The following is a 23,280-nucleotide window of genomic DNA, read 5'->3' on the forward strand; positions in this document are numbered from 1 at the left end:
ATAGCCAAACGGTCAGATTCATCACACACGTGTGCTCAGAAAGGTCGGAGATGGATCTGTAACTGGAGCCATGGAGGACATTAAAGGGACCCACCGAGCTCCTACACTGAAGCTGTTAACGTGCAGGGCGTGAATCACAGCAAACCGGGGAGCCAAAGTTAACCCAAAGGCCAGTGTCCCTGATGACGACAACAGGGACCACAAGGGAACCAGCTGTGTGATACATGTCTGAAGATGAGCAGGAGGTCATCCTTGGCTACATAGTAGGAGTCCAGCCTGGGCTAAATGAGACTGTGTCTGAAAGACAGACAGACAGACAGACAAAACACAGAAAGATAGACAAAGAATCAAGAAGATACCAGGTTTGCTCTGAGGGAGAGCAGACTCCCACAAGTTGTCCGGTCATCTTCACAAGCACATCCTCCCCAAATAAATAAAGCAATAGAAAGAAAAGATTTTAAAAAGAAACTCCACAGCATGGGGGACAGTCAGGGCCTGGGGATAGGACAGAGGTCTCCAGAACAGAGGACATGAAAGAGACCACTGAAACGTTTTTGAAGAGATAATGGCCTCAGACTTTTCAAGGATAACGGCAGCTATAAAACCCCAGAGACTGGGTTGGCAAGATGGCTTATGGGGTAAAGGAGTTTACTGTGCAAGCCGGCAACCCGAGTTTTATCCCCGGAACCACATAAAGGTGGATGGGGAAAAACTCCACAAAGCTGTCCTCTGACCTCCACACATGTGCCTGTGCACACGAGCAATATTTAAAATGTCTGAGAAGCTCAGCAAGTGCAAACGACATGAAGAACGCTGCCCCGTGAGACCAAACTGTTCAAAACTAGAGGGGACACCTCACTAGAGGGGGAGCATCGCACTAGAGGGGGAGCACCACACTAGAGGAGGGGAGCACCGCACTAGAGGAGGGGAGCACCAGGCTAGAGGAGGGGAGCACCAGGCTAGAGGAGGGGAGCACCAGGCTAGAGGAGGGGAGCACCGCACTAGAGGAGGGGAGCACCGCACTAGAGGAGCTCTGTGCAGAGTGAAGTAAAGACTGAGCACAGGGGCTGCCGACATGGTTCATCCAGTAAAGGAGCTTGCCACCAAGCTTAAGGACCTAGGTTCAATCCCCAGAACCTACACAGTGGAAGGCCCAACTTCGACAAGTTGTCTGTAGACCGCCACACATATGCTATGGCACATGTACAACCTCAGTAGATAAATAGATATTGAAAGAAAATTAAAACTTAAAAAGCAAAATCTGGGAACCCCAGTCTTATTCCTGTGTGTGATGAGCAATGGATGGGTCTAGCAGCCTGGTCCAGCTCAGCCTTCAAGGCCCTCAAGGGCAAGCAAAGCATCTCCCTGGGCAGATCTTCTCTGGGCCACATGAAACTAATCTATCCCCTTCTTCCACCCACTTCTGTGGCTCCCCCTTCCGTGGCTCCCTCTTTCGTGGCTCCCCCTTCAATGGCTCCCTCCCTCTCACTAAAAAGTCCTCTTCCTGCCTCAGCCAATCCACCACAGCTGGGGAAGAGGATGGTCTCATTTGTATATTCAGGCTCCTCCCCTGCCCCTTATTAGGGGTCACAGTTACCATAGTAACCGTCCCCCAAAACCTTTTTGGTCTCTTCCTCCGCGGAGCCTTAGTAGGAATCCTGGTGTCCTGACTCCCAGTGCATCCTGGGAAGAAGCTGGGCATTGGTGCTGCTCCATGCTTTCCCCAGCTCCCCCACCCTGAACCTGAAAGAACCCTGAGAAGGAGGGGAGGGGGTGGGAATGTCCCTGGAATGGCCTCTTTAAACAGAAGCCGTTCCCTGTCCTTACCATCCTGGCTGAGGAGGCACCATGCTGGAATCCGGCACAGTTGCCAGATGACCAGAATGATTTGGGTGAATGGTGGGGCACCTGAGACGCTGTTTGGGGGTGGGGGATGGGAGCGTCTGCTTCCAGGCAGGCAGTCCCACCAGGAGGAACCGTGGCTCTCTGTGTTAGGACAGCCCCTCACCACACAGTGAGAGAGAGAGAGAGAGAGAGAGAGAGAGAGAGAGAGAGAGAGAGAGAGAGAGAGAGAGAGAGAGAGAGAGAGAGAGAGAGAGCAAAGCCTGCCCAGAAGCAATCAGCAGGCTCCTTCCTGGGAGCAGAGTTTTCATTTAACTTTTTATCTGGAACATTCCCAACATCTGCGGAAGATGCAGGGGCTCCCACGTGACTGCTCCCAACTTAGGAGTCGTCGGTTCGGACACAGTGACTGCTCTCCCCCGGGCAGGCCATCGGGAAGGGCTAGAGGGAGTTCCCAGGGAAGCTCAGGGGGAAGTGGCCCCCCAAGAGGCAGGGAGGCCCCGACTAAGGAAGCCTAGCTCGGGTTCCTGCCCCAGCCCCGCCTCTCTCTGTTTCCTTTCCCCCTGCTTTCCCCCTTCACTTGCAATAAAAACATAATTATGGCTTTGTAAGGGGGGGAAAAAAGGCAAATTATGGTGACATGCTTTAATTATGTGCCAGCAATGGCGGGCTGAATTCCATGGGCAGGGCCTCAGAGGTTACCTAAAAATAAAGCAAGAAGGCTCATTAGATGCTAATTGCTACTTTTGCCAACTGAAGTGAGAGCCTGGCGCGTGTGCTGTTCAGCACGGAGCTGTCTGGGGAACAGGCCTGGGGATGCTCTGGGGCCCCGGGCTGAGGCTTGAGGCACGGCCTGGGTACTACAGAGAGGCTGGCAGAAGCCAGGGAGGCACTTGAGTCAACTCTGGATGCTCAGTGGACATCTGGGCTCTGAGACCCTCATGAGACTTTAAAGGGGCCCAGGCCCTTCCTTCAGATTCCTTCCGTAGGGCTCCATAGCTCCTTGGTGGTCCTGAGGGCAGAGGTGGTTCATGGACTGCTGGCATGGTGCTAATTGGCGTGCCCTCTGTCCTAGCTCTGGGATTCCTGGCCCTCTGGCCTCCAATTGCCAGGGCCTGAGAAGTGCTAAGAGGACAGAGTCAGCCCTGGAGCTGGGAGGACCAGGAGCTGGCTTCACCAGGTCCTGAAAAGGAGCAGGCGGCATGTGTCTGTTCGTGTCACCTGACAGCTCTTGGCCCTGGCCAGGGCAGGAGCAGCCATCTTGTCTGTGGGCCATAGGCAAGCTTGTAGGTGGGCACCGCTGGTCTCCCTTGCTTCACTGACCCCAAGGCTGGGTTCATAACTGACCCACAGCACCTCAGTCATCCCTGGCAGTTCTGAGAGTCGCTCAGCCTCCCCAGGCTAGGGCAGATCTATGGTCTGGGGAGTTCCTTGGTGTAAGCAAGGATAGAGAGGGTGACCTCCTCAAGACTGAGACCCCGGGGGGTTGTTTCAGGCCCTAAGGGGATTCCACCTTCCTATTTTACTGAAATATAAAATCCCAGCATCTCCAGCACCTATCCGTGTGGCTCAGTGCCCCTTATGTACTAGGGGGTGGGGTGCACACCTGTCTGTGTGGCTGGGGGTGCATGCACACCTGTCCGTTACCCCGAGTAGCTCAGTGGTAGAGTGTGTGCCTACTGTGCAAGAGGCCCGAGATCCCAATCCCCAACAGAGCAATAGGAAATGACAATAAAATTCCACTTGTAGGGCTGGAGAGATGGCTCAGTGGTTAAGAGCACCGACTGCTCTTCCAGAGGTCCTGAGTTCAAATCCCAGCAACCACATGGTGGCTCACAACCATCTGTAATGGGATCCGATGCCCTCTTCTGGTGTGTCAGAAGACAGCTACAGTGTACTCATATATAATAAATAAATAAATCTTAAAAAAAAAGAAATAAATCACAAAAGAATTGAGAATAATTCTAAAAAAAAAAAAAAAATTCCACTTGTAACTTAGGAGGGGGCTGAGGCTGCCCAGAAGACCTCCCCTCACCCTCTCAGAGCAGCTCGCTAACACCAGCGCTCCACCCACTCCAGTCTTCTAGCAGTCACCTCAGGCACTAGTCAGCCCCGACTTGCAGGTTACTTCCTGCTAGCCTTAGGGACCCGTGGGACCCCTGCTTTTCAGTACCCACATTCTGGTTCAGGGGTTCAGTGCACCCAGCCCAAGGCTCCCTACTTAGCAATATGTGATCATCACCTGCCCTCCAGAATCCGTGTTTCAGGGTTAGCATGGCTTCCCCAGGGTGGCTCTCTGGCAGCTGGGTTTTCTCAGCCTTCACCCACTCATGAAGGGGAAGACCAGGGACTGACCTACCATCCCTTCCTGAGTGCCCGAGAACAAACGTGGGGTCACCACACACAATGGGAATGGCTGCGGACCGTGGCATTATAGCTCTGGGCCAGGCCTTCCACCTGGGAAGCCTTGAGCCTCAGAGCTGAGGAGGGGCAAGGCAGGGCTCTGTAGGAATCCTCCAGAGGATGCTTTCTCCCTTGAAATCAATCCTTCCCCCCAAGCCCCCTACCCCGTATACCTATTCGCCTGGAAGCTTCCAGAAATCTTAAGATCTAGTGCTCTAGCTTTGCCTGCCTGAGCCTGGTTCTAGCACAGTGCTGGGCAAAACCTAATCAGAGAGGTCTTGGGACCATCCTACCAGACAGCCAGTAGGATGTCTTCCTAACACATCCTGGGTACCACTCAGAAACCCGGTGATGTGAGGGGCTGAGCAGAGCTGGCCCCAGGAGTAAGGGCTGGCACAGGGGGACCTCGGCACCTCATACCACACAGTGATGTCATCTGCGTCTCACACTTGGTCCCTGATGCCTCCCTGCCCAGGGTCCCTCTGTCACCTTTGGCTATGGTGTCCCACTGCTCTGTCATTTGCTGTTGGGGTAGAAGAATGAGGGGAGGGGCGGTACCAAGAACCAGGGTCAGGTCCCACTGCCAGCTGTGGCCAATCCTGACAGAGCCCAGCCTCTTAGCCACGCCCCCTGCCTACCTCCCACCTGCCGAGGGAGCCAGCTGCCAACAGCACAGGTTTGCACACCTGCCACATACACTTGGCGCTAGCTAGGACAGATGCTAGACAGATGCCCGCACACACAACAGACATACATGCACAGAGGAGTTGGATGCACATGTTAGACACACAGGCCCACAAGGAGTCATACCCCTACCGTGTCATGTGCTGACACATGGGTTCCAGGTACCCCAGCACCTGAAGATAGAGGATCAGGACTGGACTAGGGACCCTGGTGTCCTGAGCCAAATTCTGTAAGGGATGCCCTCGGCTGGAGAGATGCTGGTTTGTTTCTTTAAAGATTTATTTTTAATTATATGTGTGTGTGGGTGTGTGCACAGGTGAACACAGATACCCAAGAATCCCAGAAGAGAGAGAAGATCCCCTGGAGCTACCCCTGGAGATGCTGGGAGTCACACTTGGGTCTTCTGTAAGACACATTTAACCACCAAGCCATCTCTCCGATCCCCATGGGCACTGGAATATCCTGTGGTGTCCTGCTCACTTCCCTTGAGATACCAGCAATTCAAGTCAAAAGCCTCCACAGAGCCCCAGCCCCCAAGGAACCTTCGGAAGTTCACAGCCCTCCTGCCCCTGCGTGGGAGGGCCCTCAGTGGACACGCAGGCCAGGTGCAAAACCATGTGTTTATCTTTATTAGAAATGTTCTCGGTATAAAAACAGACATGCTACACATCAGAGACCATCACCAAACACCCAGGCACTGAACTCCGTGTCGTTAGCAGGAAGGGCAAGGCGGGCAGGCGGGCGGGCAGGACACACGGCAGACGGGTAGGGCGGGCGAGCAGGCTGCAGGCCACAGGGACACACAGGCCACCAGGAGGACGCAGCACTTCGAAACACACTCAAGATTAGTTTTTGTTTGGGCTTTTTTGTAGGGGGTGATTCCCCCCCCCTTTTTTTTTCTCTTTTGCAACGTGGTGAAAGAGTTGGTGGATGAAGCCAAGTAGGGGGAAGGCTGGTAGGAAATGAGATCGAGGGGGAACAGAAGAGAAAATGATGGCGGGGATGGGGCAGCTCAGGGAGGAGGGGCAGGGGGCAGGGCAGATGGCAGGGGAAGGCCAGGAGCAGAATGGAAAAATATGGAAGCAGAGGGCCCAAACAGACAACACATGCAGAGCAAAGACGGAAGAGAAACGTAAAGACGGGGCAGGGACCAACCGGGGTCACCCACAGGACAGACGGAGGCAGGAGGAAGGAGAGGAAGCCAGGGCTGGGCTCTGGAGACCGAGCCCCTGTGCTTTGGGGCTGGGCCCAACAGTGGTCCAGAAGGAAGACCTGTGTGTGGCATAACCTGGAACTGCCCCAGCCACTCGGCCTCCTCTGGTTGCCCACCACGGCTTGCCCAGCAGTGATGGCCGGGGTCTCTACTGTCCTCAGCACCAAGCCACATTCGTGGATGCCCGGGAGGCGGGCAGACATCGGCAGGGCCCTCGGGAACGGCCCTGGCCCAATGTGCCATCCTCAGAGGTTGTGGCTCCTTAGCCTGCTTGGCTCCGCGGCCCGGCTAGATGGCATGGTTGGTGTAGGTGACGTAGGTCTGTTTGGTAGCCAGCGCTGGAGAGAGACCAGAAGATTTGGGGAATCAGCACTACCTCCTCCAGGACCTTCCCCCCCCCCAGAGGTGCTGCACAGCACAGAACTCCATTAGGGCCCCCAGCCCAGGGTACCCCAGCTGGGTGCAGGACCCACCTCCCCGAAGCTGCCTCTCTTGCAGTCCCCAGACCCCAAGTCCCACACAGAATTCCCACCGCCACATCTTTGCTCCTGTGAAACATCACCTGAAACGTCCCTCCTCCTCTCAATGTTACCAAGATGCGACGCCCCCCCCATCTTGGAGCACCTCCCCTTGTCACCTTCTAAATCTTTCAATGCCTTAAATAGGTCTTTGGATGTACGATACAATCGTAGAATCCTAAAACACTCTCCAAGGGAAACCTTTCAGAGGTTCAACCCTGATATTTTGAAAGAGAAAGCACTCAGCATGTTAGAATGGTGACCTGGCAGAGGAGGTAATAGCATCAGCTCTCGTAGGCAAAGTGAGCTCCCCTACCCACCAGAGTGCAGACCTTCTGTACTGTAGTCCAGTAAGACCAAACGGGAGGTGCCCCCAGCTGTCAGGGATCTGAGACCAGAGTCGTGAGGAGGCTGGCCACACCCTTAGTTCTATCCCGCCTTGACAGGTTTGGGGGTCTCCCTCAGTGGCAGTGACAGGGTGGGGCATAGAGGGGTTGGATGAGGAAAAATGCTGTCCCCATCTGGAACTGCCTTGTTTCCCTTGGGGGGGGGTCCTTCAGTTCTGAAAAAGAGGCACACGCATTGGGTTGGGCCAGGGACGTGTGACCTAGAAGAGAGGAGGTGGCATGGAGGTCCACAGGCTACCTCCCTGACCCCTCCCTGTTACACTGGGCACACGGCTGCCACGTTAAAGACAACACCTCCCAGCCTCTCCTGCAGCCGAGCAGGCTCTATGGTAAATCTTGTTAATTAAATCCAAGGGAGGGATGGTGGCCTAGTTAGGGTCAGTTATCAACCTGGAGTCATTTGAAGCAGTCTCGATTGGGGGATTAGCCAGATCAGATTGGCCTGCGGTCACCTCTGTGAGGAATTGTCTTAATGAGTGATGTGGAAGGGCCCAGCCCACTGCAGGCTCCGCCATCTCCACGCAGGTGAGTCTGAGCTGTGTAGAAAAGCTAACCCATCATGAGCTGGAGAACAAGGCAGTGAGGAGCCATCCTCTGTGACTTCTGCTGTGAAATTCCGCATCTATTCCCCTACATCTATTCATCCTAACCTTTAGGATGAAACAAACACCTCCCCCACGGGCCCAAGCTGCTTTTGGCCACGGCGTTTATCTTAGCAACAGAAAGTAAAGTAGGAGAGATGCCATCCGCCACAGTCTAAGTAAGACAGTTGTTTCCCTTGCACGACACTGGAGATAGCCAGCCTCAATCCTTAGGGAATCAAAGGAGCAACTAGATGGAAGGAACCTGGGCCCATACCCCTCCCCATTCCTGTCCATCTATCATCTTCTTTGATGTTGGAGAGGGACAAATGACCATCTGATTTGAGCCTCTTGGTTTCCTTCTGGGAACTCAGGAGGTACCGAGACCAGAGTTCAGCTAAGCTAAAGAAATAACTGTCTCCTGGCCAGTGGAGGGGGTGGGCAAGGGTGGATGTTATGTGGTAGTGAGCTCCCTGTCCACAGAGGTATTCAAGGCGCAGCTGGGTGCAATGGGAAGAAGTGTGCCCTAACGTTCAGGGAAAGATAGAAACGGCAGTATCTGTCTATCCCTGCATCTCGGGTAACCGAGAGGATGGAGGAATCCTGGGCCTATAGGATGGACTGGGTGAACTCAGAAGAGGCTGGACACGGGATGGTGGGTGTGGGGGATGAGATGCATTCTCGTAGGTGGGAGTCTCCTTTTTCCTGGGTGACTTCGGGTAGCTTCCTAATTTCCTACTGGGCCTCAGTTTCCCTACCTATAGTTAGAATATGCAAGCAAGGTGACCTAGACTTCTTTCCCCAAAGGACTGCCAAAACTCTCAACACCTCCGTCAGCTAAACCCCAGCGCCTTTGCAGAGCCCTGCAGATGGCTACCCAAACTGCCACAAACCAATTCCCCAGACTCCATCATCCCCTGTGTAAACCAAGGAGAGCTGTTTCCCAGCTGCAAGACCCTCCAGTGGGTTGGGGTCAGGAAATGGAAAGAAACCTCAGTCTTGGTAAAAGCCAGCTCCCTGCAGGAGAACATCAGCCCCAGGGCCTTCTGCCTCAGGAGCTATCAGGGGACAAGAAAGAAGCACGTGGCAGGGGAATGTCTGGGTCCGGTGCCACCAGCCCAGCGGGAGCTGTTTGTTTCCTCTAAACCATCTGGAGCTCGTGGGATGGGAGTCTCGGGCCTCAGCTGTAAACCAGGAAACCCCCAAGCCTTTTGTCAAAGCCTGTGTCACCATCTGGAAAATGGGCACAACAAGCTGACTAGCACACCTGAAAGCACCAGCCAGCCAGGAGGGGGCCTGGGACTGCAATCTGTGCCTCCTCACCAGTAATCTGCTAACAGATGAGCCCTTCTCAGAACAAAGGCTCTCCCTCCCTGTAAACTGGGTGACTGCAAACACCGTTCCCCCTCCCTGTAAACAGCACAGCAGCTGGCTCTCAGCAGGCCGGAGGCAACTGAAAACCTCTGAGAAGCTGGGCAGAAAGGGGCTCGATAGGCAGGGTGGGACTTGGCATTGTTCTCTTTGTGAGTAGAGGCATGAAGATGTGGCAGAGCCCTCCCCAGGGGTTCCCAGTCACCAGCCAACCACACAGCAATTTGCGAGACAGCTTGAGGCACAAGGCTAATGGTCACCGCTTGTCGCCCCTGTGATTCCGCACCAATCCACCAATCGGCCTGCAATCAGCCCTCTAAATTATTTATTCTGTTGTTTGTTTAAAGATATGTGGCCTGAACTTGACAGGGTGAAAAATGTTTCTGTTCTACGGGAGTGACACCTCCCCACTCCTCTCTCTCACACCCCCTCCGCTGGGCTGTCCCTAGAATTGATCACCATGGAGCCCTGTCACTGAGAGAGACAGGGGACAAAGGAGCTGCCACCTCTGCCTCTGGCTGCAGGGGGTGCTGGGCCCACCCTTGCAGGAACAGGGTTGAGGACCTGTCTCCCGTTGACCTACTCCACTTCCTTTTCTGACCCTGTGATCAGTCTGAACAGGACAGAGGGACAATGTCAGTGGGGCCATAAAAACTCTGCAAAGCTCCTCACCCTGAGGTCCCCACTGGTTGATGAGTGTAATCGTAATATAGTGATAACCCTCCTGGGTTATATCATGAATACATCCTACTCTCAGCATGTGCATGTGTGTCATGAGTGTACATGTATGTGCATGTGTGTGCATGCATGTGGATATATGTCATACTCATCTATTTGTGTGTGGAACTATGTGCAGAGCTGGAATGAACACATGTCCGTAGGAAGGAACAAGGGGTCCTAGTGCTCAAGCCAGACAAATACAGCTACCCTGAAGATCCCTGACATTCGAGTGAACATGGAAGACCGAGGGGGTGTCCCATGAGGACCCTCTGCCTCTATTCATGCTAAGGCAGTACCTGAAGGAAGGGCCAGGGTTGGAGGACAGGGCTCACATGACTTTCCGGGAGGGGGAACAAGAACAGGGAAATAGATTGTGCAGGAAGCTGTTGACGGAAGGTTGAACCACGTCAGAAGTCAGACATATAGCACCCCACATAGAGGATGGGCACCCCAGGGACAGGGAAGCCATTGCACGGAGAAAGTCACCAAGTTGAAGTCAGTGCTGCCATATAATATCAGGAGGAGCCCTTGCTTCCTCTGGGTCTCAACTGGGATCCAGCCCAGGTCAAGCCTGTCCCTGCTGCCACCAACTGACTTTGGACGCCAAGTCTGCAGACTATGACGTAGGGCAAATGGTGCTCCACGGAGACATCAGCCAATGTTCCAGCCCACTCTATCCTCACCCCAGGACAGCCATGTCCTAGGGTCCCCATCTTTCAGACTCGTTAGAGACAAAGCCAAAGGTTCCTCCTGGGGTTCCTCCTACCCCAGGAACAGGGCCTCTGTGGTTGCCCCTTCCCCCAGAACTGACAGACCGGAACAGTGATATGATGGGGTCTCGACACCCTGCGGGAACCAGGTCTGAGGCACTGGCCACTCTCAGGGTCTCTGATGTTCTCTCCAGCCACCAGGAAGGGCCTAACAGGACAACTGTGGTGATCTGCAACCTACTGTCTCCTACCAGAAGTCTGGTAATGAGACCTTCAGCTGCCTATGCAAAGGGGTGGGGCGGGGCCTGGGAGACAAAGGAAAGCGGCCATGCACTCACCTGGGGTCTCCAGGTTCTCACACAGCTCTGATTTGGCTTCCCCATTGGGCCTGAAGTTGCCCTTCTGTGTGAACTTGTTGGACATGGTGGCGGCGGTGACCACGGCTTTGAGACTGCGCTTGCGCTTGGGCACGTTCTGCTCCGGGTGGAAGAGGATGATGTAGACTTTGGGCATGTAGAGCATCCCCAGGGACACTGAAGCGCTCAGACTCACGGAGACCGTCAGTGTGGTTGTCTGGATGTACAGCTGTGGGTGGCCGCAGGTGGGGGTCAGAGCCAGCTCCGCCTTCATTCCTCTCAGCTCCGCCCCATTCTGCCAGACTCCACCCACCTGGCCCTGCCCTTGTCCCCTCTGGCTCCACCCCTCTGGCCAGCCTGGCTGCTCTGGCTTCACACTGGCTCCACCCCTCTGGCTCCACCCCTCTGGCGCCACCCACCTCTGCTGAGCGAATTCTCATCCTAGAGAGCCCTAATCTATCCAGCCCCCATCTAGGAACACACACAGCTGGTACCAATCCATTCTGCACCTGATGGCTTCCAGCAGGAGGAAGTCAGAATTCCTGACACATCCTAGCATTATGAACTTGGGCAGGTCAGTCCTTGTGCCTCAGTTTCCTTATGTACAAAGCAGGCCTAAAAAAACGTCAGTACCTACCTCACAGAGTTGTGGCTAGGGACAAGTTAACAGTGTTAAGTGTACAGGAAGCACTGTCTGTGTGTGGTAGTGTCGTGGAACACCCCTCTACATCCAACCTCTGGAGAAATGTCTCCAACACAGTCCTCGGGGACCAGAGCTGACCTTCCTAGGAGCAGAATCTCTACCCCAGGCTGCTGGGAGTCACATGAGCCTCCACCGGTGCCTTGGAGCGGCTCCCAGCAGCCCCTCGTCCAGTGACTCTCTCCCCTTGTGCTTCTCACATACAGCAGGCCCCTACTGGGGACCCAAGGCACCCGGCGGAAGATGGCTGTGGCAGCAACGCTGTCAGATTCATTTCATGCTCGCTCGCCAGCACTAACGGTGACAGATGCTTAGCAAAATGGGAGCCCATTAATCTGGGTGTCGGATAATCCATTCTTCAATGGCGGAAGCCCTCTAAACAGAGCCCAGCAATTGCCAATGCTCTGCCCAGGTTCCCTCCCACCTTCTTCTTTGTGACAGGTGAGCCAGGCCCCAACTGCCCCTCTCCATTCAGCTGGGGCTCCAGGTACCGACCTGGAGGAGACAGGAAATGCCCCTAAGCCTAGGTTCCTGCCCTAGAGTGTGGCTGCCGTCCCATTATTCTAAGAAGGACCTCCTGACTCCCACTGGCATCCTGTACTTCTGTCTGCAGTGTGGGGTGGAAGTCTATGCTTCTTTCTGAAGACCCATTGGGTCCTAAAAGAGTAGAGAGAGACCATCTACCCTGGCCCGTAGTGAGATGCTGCGCAGGCCAGCTCGCCTCTTTGGGAGAGCATTAACCCAGGCAGAATGTATAGCACCTTCATCTCTCTCTCTCTCTCTCTCTCTCTCTCTCTCTCTCTCTCTCTCTCTCTTTCTCTCTCTCTCTCTCCCTCCTTCCCTCTCTCTCTCTCTCTCTCTCTCTCTCTCTCTCTCTCTCTCTCTCCACACACACACACACACACACACACACAGAGCCCTGTGTGTATCTTTGCTCCAGGTTATAAATGGTGCCCAGCGCTCAACACAGTCACTGTTTCTGGGTTTCCCTTTTACAGCCCAGAAGCCTTTCTGAAGACAGAAGGGTTAAGGGAGGCTCAGACTAGAGTTAAAGTTGCTGAAGATCAGCTCTGAAGCTCTCTGGGGTCCCTAACCACCTCGAGGTAGAAGAGTGACTGCCCACTTGGATCTTCTCCTTGGCTCAGGACTGACCCAGAGTTCCCCTCCAACTCTTTAGCTGGTCTCTGGGTCCAGCACCTCCTGGTGTCCCCTGTGTGCAGGTACGTGTGACTCCCAGGAGTGGTGAACCCTTCTAGAGAAGCCATGATCCTCTAGACCTCAGTGGCACTCCAAGGTGAGGAGTATGGGAGGGAGGGACGGAGGTCTTGGGACAGGCTGAGATTTAAGTGAGGACCAGCCTGCAATGTGACCTCACTGCCCAACCACCTGGCCTTGGGGTCAGCCCGCCACCATCCTGTTCTCAGGTAGACCACACCAGCCAGCACTGCAGCTTCTTTGTGGAGTCCTCTCTGAAGCCCTGTCAGCCATGGCCACCACTGTCCAGTAATGACTAGAGTTTGACTGGGGACAAAGCATAGAGAACAGCAGTTGTACGCATCGACCAGAGTCCCCTGCCTCTGTACCAGGGCTGTGAGAAGCCCTGGGGACCTGAGTTCCACCCACTTTGGTTTTCCCTCAGGCAGGGGCTGTGGTACAAACCCAGGAACCTCCTCTATCCTGGCTGAGCCTACAGCCACATCCTGTCCAAGGCTGGCTGAGCAGTGACCTCGCACAAAAGAGAATTACCATGTTAGATGGCTCACAGCAATACCTCGCAGCTGTTAAGCCCTGAGAATCCTGGGTAAGGCAGGAGAGCCATCGCTTGCTTTCCAGAACAGCCAGTCTGCCTCACACAACACCCAGGGGAGCCATGAGCTCCCGCTAACACCTGCACACGTGTACCTGACGTCATGCACACACCTGGCTTACATCCTGCCCTTATGCTGCTGCATACGAATACACACAGATCCATTCAGACAACTGCATGGCCACCTGTATATGCCCACCTGCACCTGAACCCCTGTGTACACACACTCACCCATGCGGGCAGCTGCGAACCCCTCAGCACACTGGTCCCTCACGTCCACTGTCCCTGTGTACCACACACATAGCTCATTTATCACTAAACGTGCACACGTGCAAAAGGCCACGTTTACATCTGTGTACACGCATGCATGCATTCATTTATATACACTCTCTCTCTAGGGAGGCTGGTGTCCCAAGTGACTCAAAACTCAATCTCTCTTCTCTGACTCCATCTGAGGCTGGGAGAGGGCTAGCACTGGGTAACAGGGCCACACATTGGTGAGGGTAGCTCGTTTTGGAGTGCGGGATTTGCCCTTACTCCTCTCTGGATTCTGAAGGGACTGTCTCCGAGGGGGATACACTTCAACAGCTCCTTCCAGTTCCCAAGGAGAGCCCCTTAGAGGGCAGGAATCTAGGTTGGGAGGGCCTCGGCTGCCATATTGTGGCCTAGCAGCTACGACCCAGATGCTCTCTAAGACACTCAGGAGGGACGCCTAAGGGTGACCCCCTGGTGAGGGCAAAAGCAATTTCTCAAGCTGCCAGCCTTTAAAGAAGGCTTCTCCTGGCTCCAGGGCCGCCACGCCCCACTCCACCACGCCCCCTGCTCCGCCACGCCCCCCGCTCCGCCACGCCCCCTGCCCACCCACCTTGTCGGCTGACTGTGAGGTGCCAAAAAAGATGGGGATGAAGGCCAGCCAGACAATGCAGGTGGTGTACATGGTGAAGCCGATGGGCTTGGCCTCGTTGAAGGTCTCGGGCACGCCTCGGGTCTTGATGGCGTACACAGTACACGTGACCATCAGCAGCATGCTGTAGCCCAGCAGGCAGATGAGGGACAGGTCCGAGATGTCGCACTTGAGCACGCCCCTGGCAAAGCGGGGGTCAAGTGTCCGTTGGTCCTGGAAGTCCACCACCGAGTGGGAGGGGTCCACCACGAACCACACGCAGATGCCGAGCAGCTGCAGGGAGATGAGGATGAAGGTGATGGCCAGCTGCGAGGCCGGGCTGATGAAACGCGGGGCACTGACCGACCGTTTGCCCTGCTCAAAGATGCGGTAAATGCGGTTGGTCTTGGTCAGCAGGGCCGCGTAGCTGATGCTCATGCCGAGCCCTAGGAAGATGCGGCGGAGCGAACAGGTCCCCAGGTCCGGCTCTGCGATCATGAGGAAGGTAGTGGCGTAGCACAGAAAGATGCCCGCCAGCAGCACGTAGCTCAGCTCCCGGCCCGAGGCCTTGACGATGGGGGTATCGTTGTAGCGCACAAACGTGACCACCACGAACAGCGTGGCGGCGATGCCCACCACGGCCAGGAAGAGGGGCAGCACGGCCCACGGCGAGTCCCACTCCAACTTGACGATGGGGATGGGCTGGCAGCTCGTGCGGTTCTCTGTGGGCCGCATGTCGTAGGGGCAGGTCTTACAGGTGTAGCGGTCCACTTGGTACTGGTACCCGGTGCAGGGCTCGCAGTGCCAGCAGCAAGCCATGCCCTTCACAGTCTTCTTTCGCTCCCCGGGCTGGCAGGGCAGACTGCAGATGGAGCGCGGCAGCTGCTGGCCACTCCCTGGCCACTGCATCCGCTCTATCTGGCAATGACAATCGCAGAGCTGACCTCAGGACAAGCCGGCAGCGCCCAGGCCTTAGTCCAGAGATCTCTCTGGCTCCACACCTGAATAGGACCGATAAGTTGGACAAAAGCCCAGCTACCTGGGCCTCACCAGAGCTGACTGACTGAGAGTTGTTATCAGACAACTTACCATGTGACCCAAACACCAGTGACCTGTGAGGATTCCGAACTCATCACTCATCTGGAGAAACTGAGTCTAGAGAACATGGAGATGACTCCTAGAGTCAAACTAACCCATGCAGAGCAAAGGCCCAGGAATCCAAACCCTGAGGCTAGAGACTGTGTCGCCAGGAGATTTAGAAATGCCCATTTCAACCGGCCTAGACCTCGCCTGTGTGAACAAACCCCTCCCGTGTGGTTCTCATGCACTAGAGTGGGAGAACCCCTCCTCACCCCACCACACACACACACACACACACACACACACACACACACACACACACACACACACACACACAGAGCTTCTGCCCAGCGACTCTGGAGTCCTGCTCTGCTGAAAGAAAGGAACAAAAATTTAATCAGAAGGCACTTAATGAGTGCCTGGGAGTTAGCATTCCTTTACATCTGGCTCAGAATGAGAGCGAGCGCTGCTCCAGGGCTCTGAAGATGCAGTTGGTGGGAGTAAAGCCGGCCGGGGAGTTATCATCACGCTCTACAGAATTCTGTACATTATGGGAACTAACCCAGTGGCCCAGAGAGCTGCAGGTGCTGGACCGGGGAGCCTGGTTAACCTGGGGAGCCCTGGTTAAGGGAGTGTGCTAAGGAAGAGTCACAAGGTAGTCAGTTTGTTCTCAAAGCAGCAAGCCTGGCCTAATGGGACAGAGTGTGTGTGTCTGTGTACCTGTGTGTGTGTATGTATGTGTGTCTGTGTACCTGTGTGTATGTATGTATGTGTGTCTGTGTACCTGTGTGTGCGTGTATGTATGTGTGTCTGTGTACCTGTGTATGTGTGTATGTGTGTCTGTGTACCCGTGTGTGCGTGTATGGTTGTGTGTCTGTGTACCTGTGTATGTGTATGGTTGTGTGTCTGTGTCTGTGTCTCTGTATGTGTATGTCTGTTTGTATCTATATGTGTATGTCTCTTTATGTTTCTCTGTGTGTGTGTCTGTACATTTCTGTGAATATCTGTTTCTAAGTCACTGTCTTTGTGTGTCTGTGTACCTGTGTGCATCTGTGTCTCTGTGTGTGTCTCTGTGTGTGTCTGTGTCTCTGTCTGTGTGTGTCTGTGTCTGTGTGTCTGTATGTCTGTGTCTATGTGTATCTGTGTGTATCTTGGTCTGTATGTAATGTCTGTGTCTATGTGAGTCCGTGTATCTCTGTATGTTTTTGTGTGTGTCTGTATGTGTACCTGTGTGTGTCTGTTTCTGTGTCTCTGTGTTGTGTCTGCCTATGTGTCTTTGTGTGTGTCTGTGTGTCTGTCTTTGTCTCTGTGTCTCTGTGTGTGTCTATGTGTTGGATTACGTGTTTCCCGAGTTCCCTCTCCTGCAGGAATGTGCCTGGCTGGTTGAAGCTGTCCAGATTGCCCCTGAACTGAGAAGAGGGGAGTAAGGAAGGATGGGGTATAGAGGGAGCCTCATGGGGAGGTTGTCTTAGGCCCTGTGTATTATGGGATGTGTCACCTTAGCAGCCAAAGGGAACAGTGGCTGTGCAGCGGTCCTGAAGGAAGATGGTGGATATTCTGGAAACCTTGCACCCCCCACCATGAAGATAGTCCAGTCCTAAAGTCACCGCTATGACTAGGGGACTTGAGAAAAAGCCTGACCTATCGAACCTCTGTTCCCCGTGTTCCAAGGGCAGCCGGTATGAAGCTACCTTGGCTCTTGTTACCACCTGTGGTTCCCACAAGGAATGCTGTAGACCTCACTAGGACAGCTTCCTTTGCTTGCAGATCCCCTCAGGTAGCCTGGTACTCTGCATCTCTCCCTCAGCTCCCGGAAGCCTGCTGAGTGGCTTCTTAGAAAACCTGTCCCTTTCTGTGCTGAGGTCTTCCACAGCACTTGTCAAAACACAGCCTATGGGTTGGGGATTTAGCTCAGTGGTAGAGTGCTTGCCTAGGAAACGCAAAGCCCTGGGTTTGGTCCCCAACTCAAAAAAAAAAAAAAAAAAAAAAAAAAAAAAAAAAAAAAAGAAGAAGAAAAAGAAAACCTAAAGTCAGTCGGTCATCCAGGGAGCAAACTGGAAGGCCCGGCCCTCACCTCACCTCACCATTGTGACTTAGTCCCTTATAGATCCGGGCTGGGGCAAGTGGGATGTGGGAACAAGGAGGGAAGAGAGAACCTTTGAAACCACACACACACCTACCCAGCCTTCAGGCCCTGCGTCTCTGAAAGCAGGACAGGACAATGTCTGCCTCACAGAGCTACCAGCCCCTCAGCAAGACAGAGGGGTGTACGCATGCTGGCCTGCAGCCCTGAACGGGCCTCTGTCTCCTGCGTGGAACGAACCCCGATCCGGCTCCCCTCCACCCAGCATCTGGAAAACCTTCTTACAAGATCAGGTTCTGTCCCTCCACGCTGTATGACCTCAGAGAGATCCCTCCCTAGGGATGGTGTCCTGGGATGTTTGCTCCACTGAGAAGGCTCTGGAACAGGGAATAAGGGGACCCATGCTGGGCAGGGCTGCTGGGGCTCCTTGCCTGGAGATGGCGCCTGAATGAGAACAGATGTCTCCCCTTCATCCTTGCAATGCAGAGACCAAGCCCCCAACGACCCACTGTGGGTGTTTTCTCTCAACAACAGCAACAAATGTCTCAACGCTTGGGGGTACTACCGAAAGAGCAGGAAGCCATGGCCTCTCTTGGGTAAGCCGGGAGGGTATGACAGGGACAAGAAACACCTGGAAAAGTGACTGTCTTCTCTAGAGAAGCCTAAGCAGCCAGAGACTCACTCTCAGCTAGCCTGGCGTCAGCCAGTGACCTCCAGCCCAGCCGGGTGTCTGAGCTGTCCCCCAGTCCCCTCCCTGCCCTCGTGCTTACTCTGAGGTGCAGGTGGTCTGTCCACGAGCCGATGACCTTGTACTCGGCCGAGCCATTGCGCAGTTGGTACTGGTAGATGTCGTAGCGCCCCGGTGCGTCTCCGTTCTCATTGAAGGTTACAGGGTTCCCCGCAATGCCTGCACGGGAGGGCTTCGCTGAGCCTTTACCCAGGCACAGGGAGGTTTACGAACCAAAGGTGGAGGCATCTCTGGGAAGATTAATACCTGTAGAGCCCACCATTCCCGCCCCAAGGGCCCAGATCTTTATACCCTGCGATTGCACTGCCCGGGGCCACCCCAGAGTTAGTGTCCTGTTCCACACCCCCACCTGAGAAGTTGACGTTCCTGATGTACTTAAGCAGCTGGGTGCCATCCACGGGGTCCATGCGAGGGCAGAGTCCTACGCGGCCGGGACACAGGTCACGGTGCATGGCGTGCAGCGCGTGGCCCATGGCGTACACAGCGTCAATCACGAACTGCACCTTCCCCTCCTGCTCATAGGCCGAGTCCTGCCCGATGCGCTCTCGGTCTGTGAGAGAACAGCACGCCGGGTACCCATGAGGCCCTCTGAGCTCAGCAGGGCAGTGTGAGCTGGAGCCTACCCCATCTAGGCACAGCCAGGTCTCCTGACTCGAAGCTCTGTGACTGCTTCACCCACCTGATGTGTTTATGGAGATGGTGAGCCCAGAGCATTAAAGGGAGAGGCCTTGGCCCTACACTATAATCCACGAGGCTCCAGAACAGCCTGGACAAGCCCCTCGGTTCGGCCACGGTCGGCAGGCAGAGACCTGCTAACATCCTTAGGACTGTGGTATCTGCCAGCCCCCTCTTGGCTGACAGGCAATCACCAAGGACACAGTTGCCCCCATAGGCTTGGGAACAGCCACAGCAGGAGCTGTGTCTCTCCCGAGGGTTGTGGTGTCCCGAAACCCTCACCATGGGTTCACCACTCCAGAATGGGACACCCTCTTCCTGGGAAACAGATGAAGAAGGCACAAAGAAGCAAAATCTGGCCTCCTGAGGCCCTCAGTGGCTTTTAGTCTCTCTCTCTCTCTCTTTTTTTTTTTAAGAGAAAGGGGGGCAGAAAGGTCTGCCTTTTAGGGCCTTGCGCTTGCTAGGCAAGTGCTCTACCACTGAGCTAAATCCCCAACCCCAGCTTTTAGTCTCTTGACGCCAGAGTTACCGCTGCTTCGGTAACAGCCTTCCCAATAGCCCAGGGTGAGTGAACTCCCCTAGTAGTCTTCTCACTACTGACTGAAGTGTCCCCCACCCCCTCCATACACCTCCTGTTGTGGGGTACTGCCCTCCCAGCAAACATCTGCCTTCGCTAACAGACCAGCTATGCCATGTGCAACAGTTGGATCCTTTCGCAGAAGGGAGGGATGCCAGGGTCACTGGACCCTCACGCGTGTTTCTAGCCACTCTTCCCAGCCACTTGGATGCACTTCTTCCCTCGTTACACGTGGCCTGTGGTTACATACAGGGAGGTTCTAGAGAATACGAACTGGGAGGACATCAATAGAAGGAGGCTCCACTGGTGTGGTCAAGGAGCAGCCATCACTCAGTCACTCTGAGCGCAGACCTTCCAGCATGGCGAAGTTTAAGGTCACCCACACTCCTGCCTGTAACCCCTCACCCACGCTCTACAACTAACGTAGTCCACCTGGTCTCCGTACGTGATCTCCCTGTCACCCCAGGGCTGTCCTTCACAGCACGGCTAATGTCCTTGGCTGAGACGCTGAGACAGAGTATTTAGAACTCACGCCGGACAAACTGCGGTGGATTCAAACGTCAGCTGGTCACTGGGACCTTATGAGGAGGCAGATGCTCGGACGTTCCAGGAAAGACTTCTTATGACACTCACCTGGATGGCCACCCGCCCCTGTTCAGCAGCCCTGTACAGGTTCCTGGGCTTCCAGGGGTCTGGGTGTCCTCAGCTGGCAAGGGTCTACCAACCCTGCTCCAAAGGTTGTGAGACTGTGGGGCGCTAAGGCACAGGTTGGTGGCCAACCAGTGTCACCTACGTACGGGTGGCCAGAATGGGGGCTTGTGAAGTGGCAGCACTAGACTGTGACATCCAGGAAGTCTCCCTGGAGGCGGCAGCTCTTGGCCGGGGTCCTATGTGATAGTGAGGATTCTTGACGTCTTCCAATATTTGCTGAGCCCCCATAAGCAAGGTACTAACCATGCCGAGCCCTGTATGTGCTGGGCTTTGCAGATCAGCTCAGTGAATTCTTTATGCCTTTTTTAAAAGATTTATTTATTTTATGTGTGTGAGTGTCTTGTCTGCATGTATGGATCGCATGGGCGTGCCAGTGGATCCGGGAAGGAATCGCATCCCCTGGAGTTAGACATGGCTGGGAGCCGCTGTGTGGGAGCTAGAAGCTGGCCTGAGTTCTCTGCAAAAGCGAGAGTTCTTAACCACTGAGATCTCTCCAGTCCTCTCAGTTCTTTTTGAATTTTTTTTTTAAGTTACATTTGTTTATTATGTGTGTGAGTTCATGTGCCAGAGCCCACATGTGGAGATGGGGGGAGGGGGACTCTTGGGGGAGTCATTTCCACCATGTGGGTCTCAGGTCTTCAGGGACTCCTTGCCTCGCCGACAGGACTAGCCAGTTCCCCTGCAGTGATGGAGAGACTACAGCACGGCACGGAAGTGCCGGGCAATGAGCAGGATCCTAGCGGGAGTTAGATGTAGGCATCCTAACCCCAGGTTATCCTCAGAGCCCAGCACAAAAAGGAAGCAGGCAAGAGGGTCAGGGGCCCAGAGGTGTCAGTAGAAGGAGGGAGAAAATGGTCAGCGCTCAATGGGGAAGCCCCAAATGCTTGCAAGCCATAGTCCTACACGCCACCTTGTTGTAAAGTGGGAACACTGGCTATGTCTCAGCCACACTCCCTGACCCCTGCCTAAGGTCATCAGCCATGTTGTGAAGGACAGTCCTAAGGTGACCTGGAGATCGCATACCAAGACCAGGTGGACTGGGTTAGCACTCAGCCCCTGCTCCTTGGGAACTCAGGAAGACAACATGTCCATCCTCCTGCTTGCCCAGGCCACCCCAGGAGCACAGCTGAGGTAGGGAGAGCTCAGTGCCCATCTCTAGTGTGTGCCCTGCTAGCCAATCCCTTCACACCGGGAAAGACACTCACGGACCCCTCGACCTGGGAGGCAGGGCTGGTAGCTGTGGCAATTGTCACTGCGAGATGCCCTGTTGGCCAGGACTATCCAGGAGATGTCAAACAGTAATATCCTGTGACTGGGCTCGACCATCTTGTCACACATACAACAACAGAGGGCAGGAGAGGGGTACTCCAGCTACACAGACATGGTAGGGCAAGCATCCCAACCGGCAGCGCTAGCCTGAACACCTCTCCCACCACACTTGGCCTGTGCTGTCTCTGAGCCTCGAGGTCTAATTTCCTAACAGCCCTGTCAGTTCTAGGTCAAGACGAAAGCAGCTGGAGCAGCAGAATGCAGATTCTCCAGTTTGCCCATCCTGTCTTGTCAGAGCCTCCGCCACGGGGCGCTGAGAGCCAAGAAGGAGAGAAGTCAGCAGAGGGGGTTGGGCTCGGTTCCCGAACAGCCTGTCCTAGATATCCCAGTCAGGACCCCCTCCTGGGATCCCCACCCAGGCCCTGAACCCTGTTCTCTCACAGTCTCCACCCCGCCTCTGTTCATGGCACATCCGACAAGAAGTAAGGGTACAGAATGAAGCCGGAAGCTGCTACAGCAGAGCCTGTGACTCAGAGGCTGACCGCCCCTGGCCTCTCCTGGCCCTCGCTTCCCACGGAATCTCTTCACAGAGCCCTGATGGAGCACGGGCTCCCAGGCCACCGGGGGCTATCAGCCACTGTGGGCTTCCACTGGGGTCCTAAGTCACTGGGGAGAGAGATGCTAAGGACGAAGACTCCTCCAGAAGCTGCCTCAGCAGGAAAACCTGTCCCTACTAGAGTGTCTGTGGAAGGGATCTAAACGCAGACTCATGCCCCACCCTCCTGACTTTCCAGCTAGCAAGTCACAAGGCTGGCCATGGAATCAACACGCTAGCCCAGGTAGAGATGACATATAGCAAGCTTCCTTACCAAGTGAGCTAGACTGGGAGTGAGCCTTCTATGTCTTTATCGTCTATATCTCTCCCTTTCTCTCTCTCCCTTCCCTTCCAGGCCTGTACCCCCAGAAGGCAATAATGACAGGCCAAAGAACCCTTCAATCAGTGGTGATCTGAACCCTAACCTCCTGCTCCAGGGGTCTCCATAATGTTCTTTCTCCTTGCCCCCAGCCCAAGACAACATTAGGGATTCCCTGTCTGCAGTTCTAAAGCAGGGAGGTGGTGGAGGGGGGATATGGGGGTCAATGTCCCCTTTCACAGGTGAGTGGAACCCCAGGCCCGGCAGAAGCCTCCCAACTCTGGGAGGAGGTGAGGCACGTGTGCTTGCGAGGAGCCTCGGGAGGAGATAAATCCCAGACGCATGGTGCAGTGACAGCAGCAACAGTTTGAAGATGTCCTAATTGTGTCCCGGGGCACCGTGAGGCAGACATGCATTTGGCTCAGCCACGGGTGACAGGCAGCTGGGAACGCAGGGAGGATTTTCTCTCTCAGCGCCCTGAGCGGTAGTTACTGCAGAGACTGCAGCCTTTGTCGCCAGGTTGTAAATTGTAACCGGAATGAGTTTTCAAGGTTGAAATAATCAGAGTCCGAAGTTCTCTCCCCTCCCCACGTGCCCCACCCCGCCACCTGAACTCCACTTCTAGAGACGCCTTCAGGATTGAGCCAGTCCCCTTGCCAGCCCCAGACATGCAGACACACACACACAAACACACACACACAGACACACATTCACACACACACAGACACACATTCACACACACAACTCACACACACATACCCATACACACACACACTCACACACACATACACACACACACTCACACAGACACACATTCACACACACATATACACATACATTCACACACACTCACACGGACACACACATACACACACATACACACACACTCTCACACACATATTCACACACACACATTCACACACACAGACACACACACACTCACACATTCACAGACACACAGACACACATTCACACACACACAACTCACACACACATACCCATACACACCCACACACACACACTCACAC

General features: G+C 54.6%; 1 protein-coding gene across 3 annotated transcripts in view; it reads right to left on the reverse strand.

Annotated features, from left to right (window-relative positions):
* Window positions 1-5,530: 5,530 nt before the first annotated feature.
* Window positions 5,531-23,280, reverse strand: part of Grm4 (glutamate metabotropic receptor 4) — an 89,035-nt gene continuing 71,285 nt past the window's right edge. For 2 of the 3 annotated variants that reach the window (XM_087596828.1, XM_087596829.1), the window contains 5 exons: window positions 18,456-18,656; window positions 18,129-18,265; window positions 14,178-15,113; window positions 10,788-11,034; window positions 5,531-6,480 (listed from right to left, as the gene is read on the reverse strand). In XM_087596828.1, coding sequence (XP_087452954.1) covers window positions 6,431-6,480; window positions 10,788-11,034; window positions 14,178-15,113; window positions 18,129-18,265; window positions 18,456-18,656 — 1,571 coding nt within the window. In that variant the 3' untranslated portion in view covers window positions 5,531-6,430. 3 annotated transcript variants of the gene reach the window in all.

This window comes from Rattus norvegicus, chromosome 20, assembly GCF_021556685.1.
Source record: "Rattus norvegicus strain SHRSP/BbbUtx chromosome 20, alternate assembly SHRSP_T2T, whole genome shotgun sequence".
Taxonomy (NCBI): domain Eukaryota; kingdom Metazoa; phylum Chordata; class Mammalia; order Rodentia; family Muridae; genus Rattus; species Rattus norvegicus.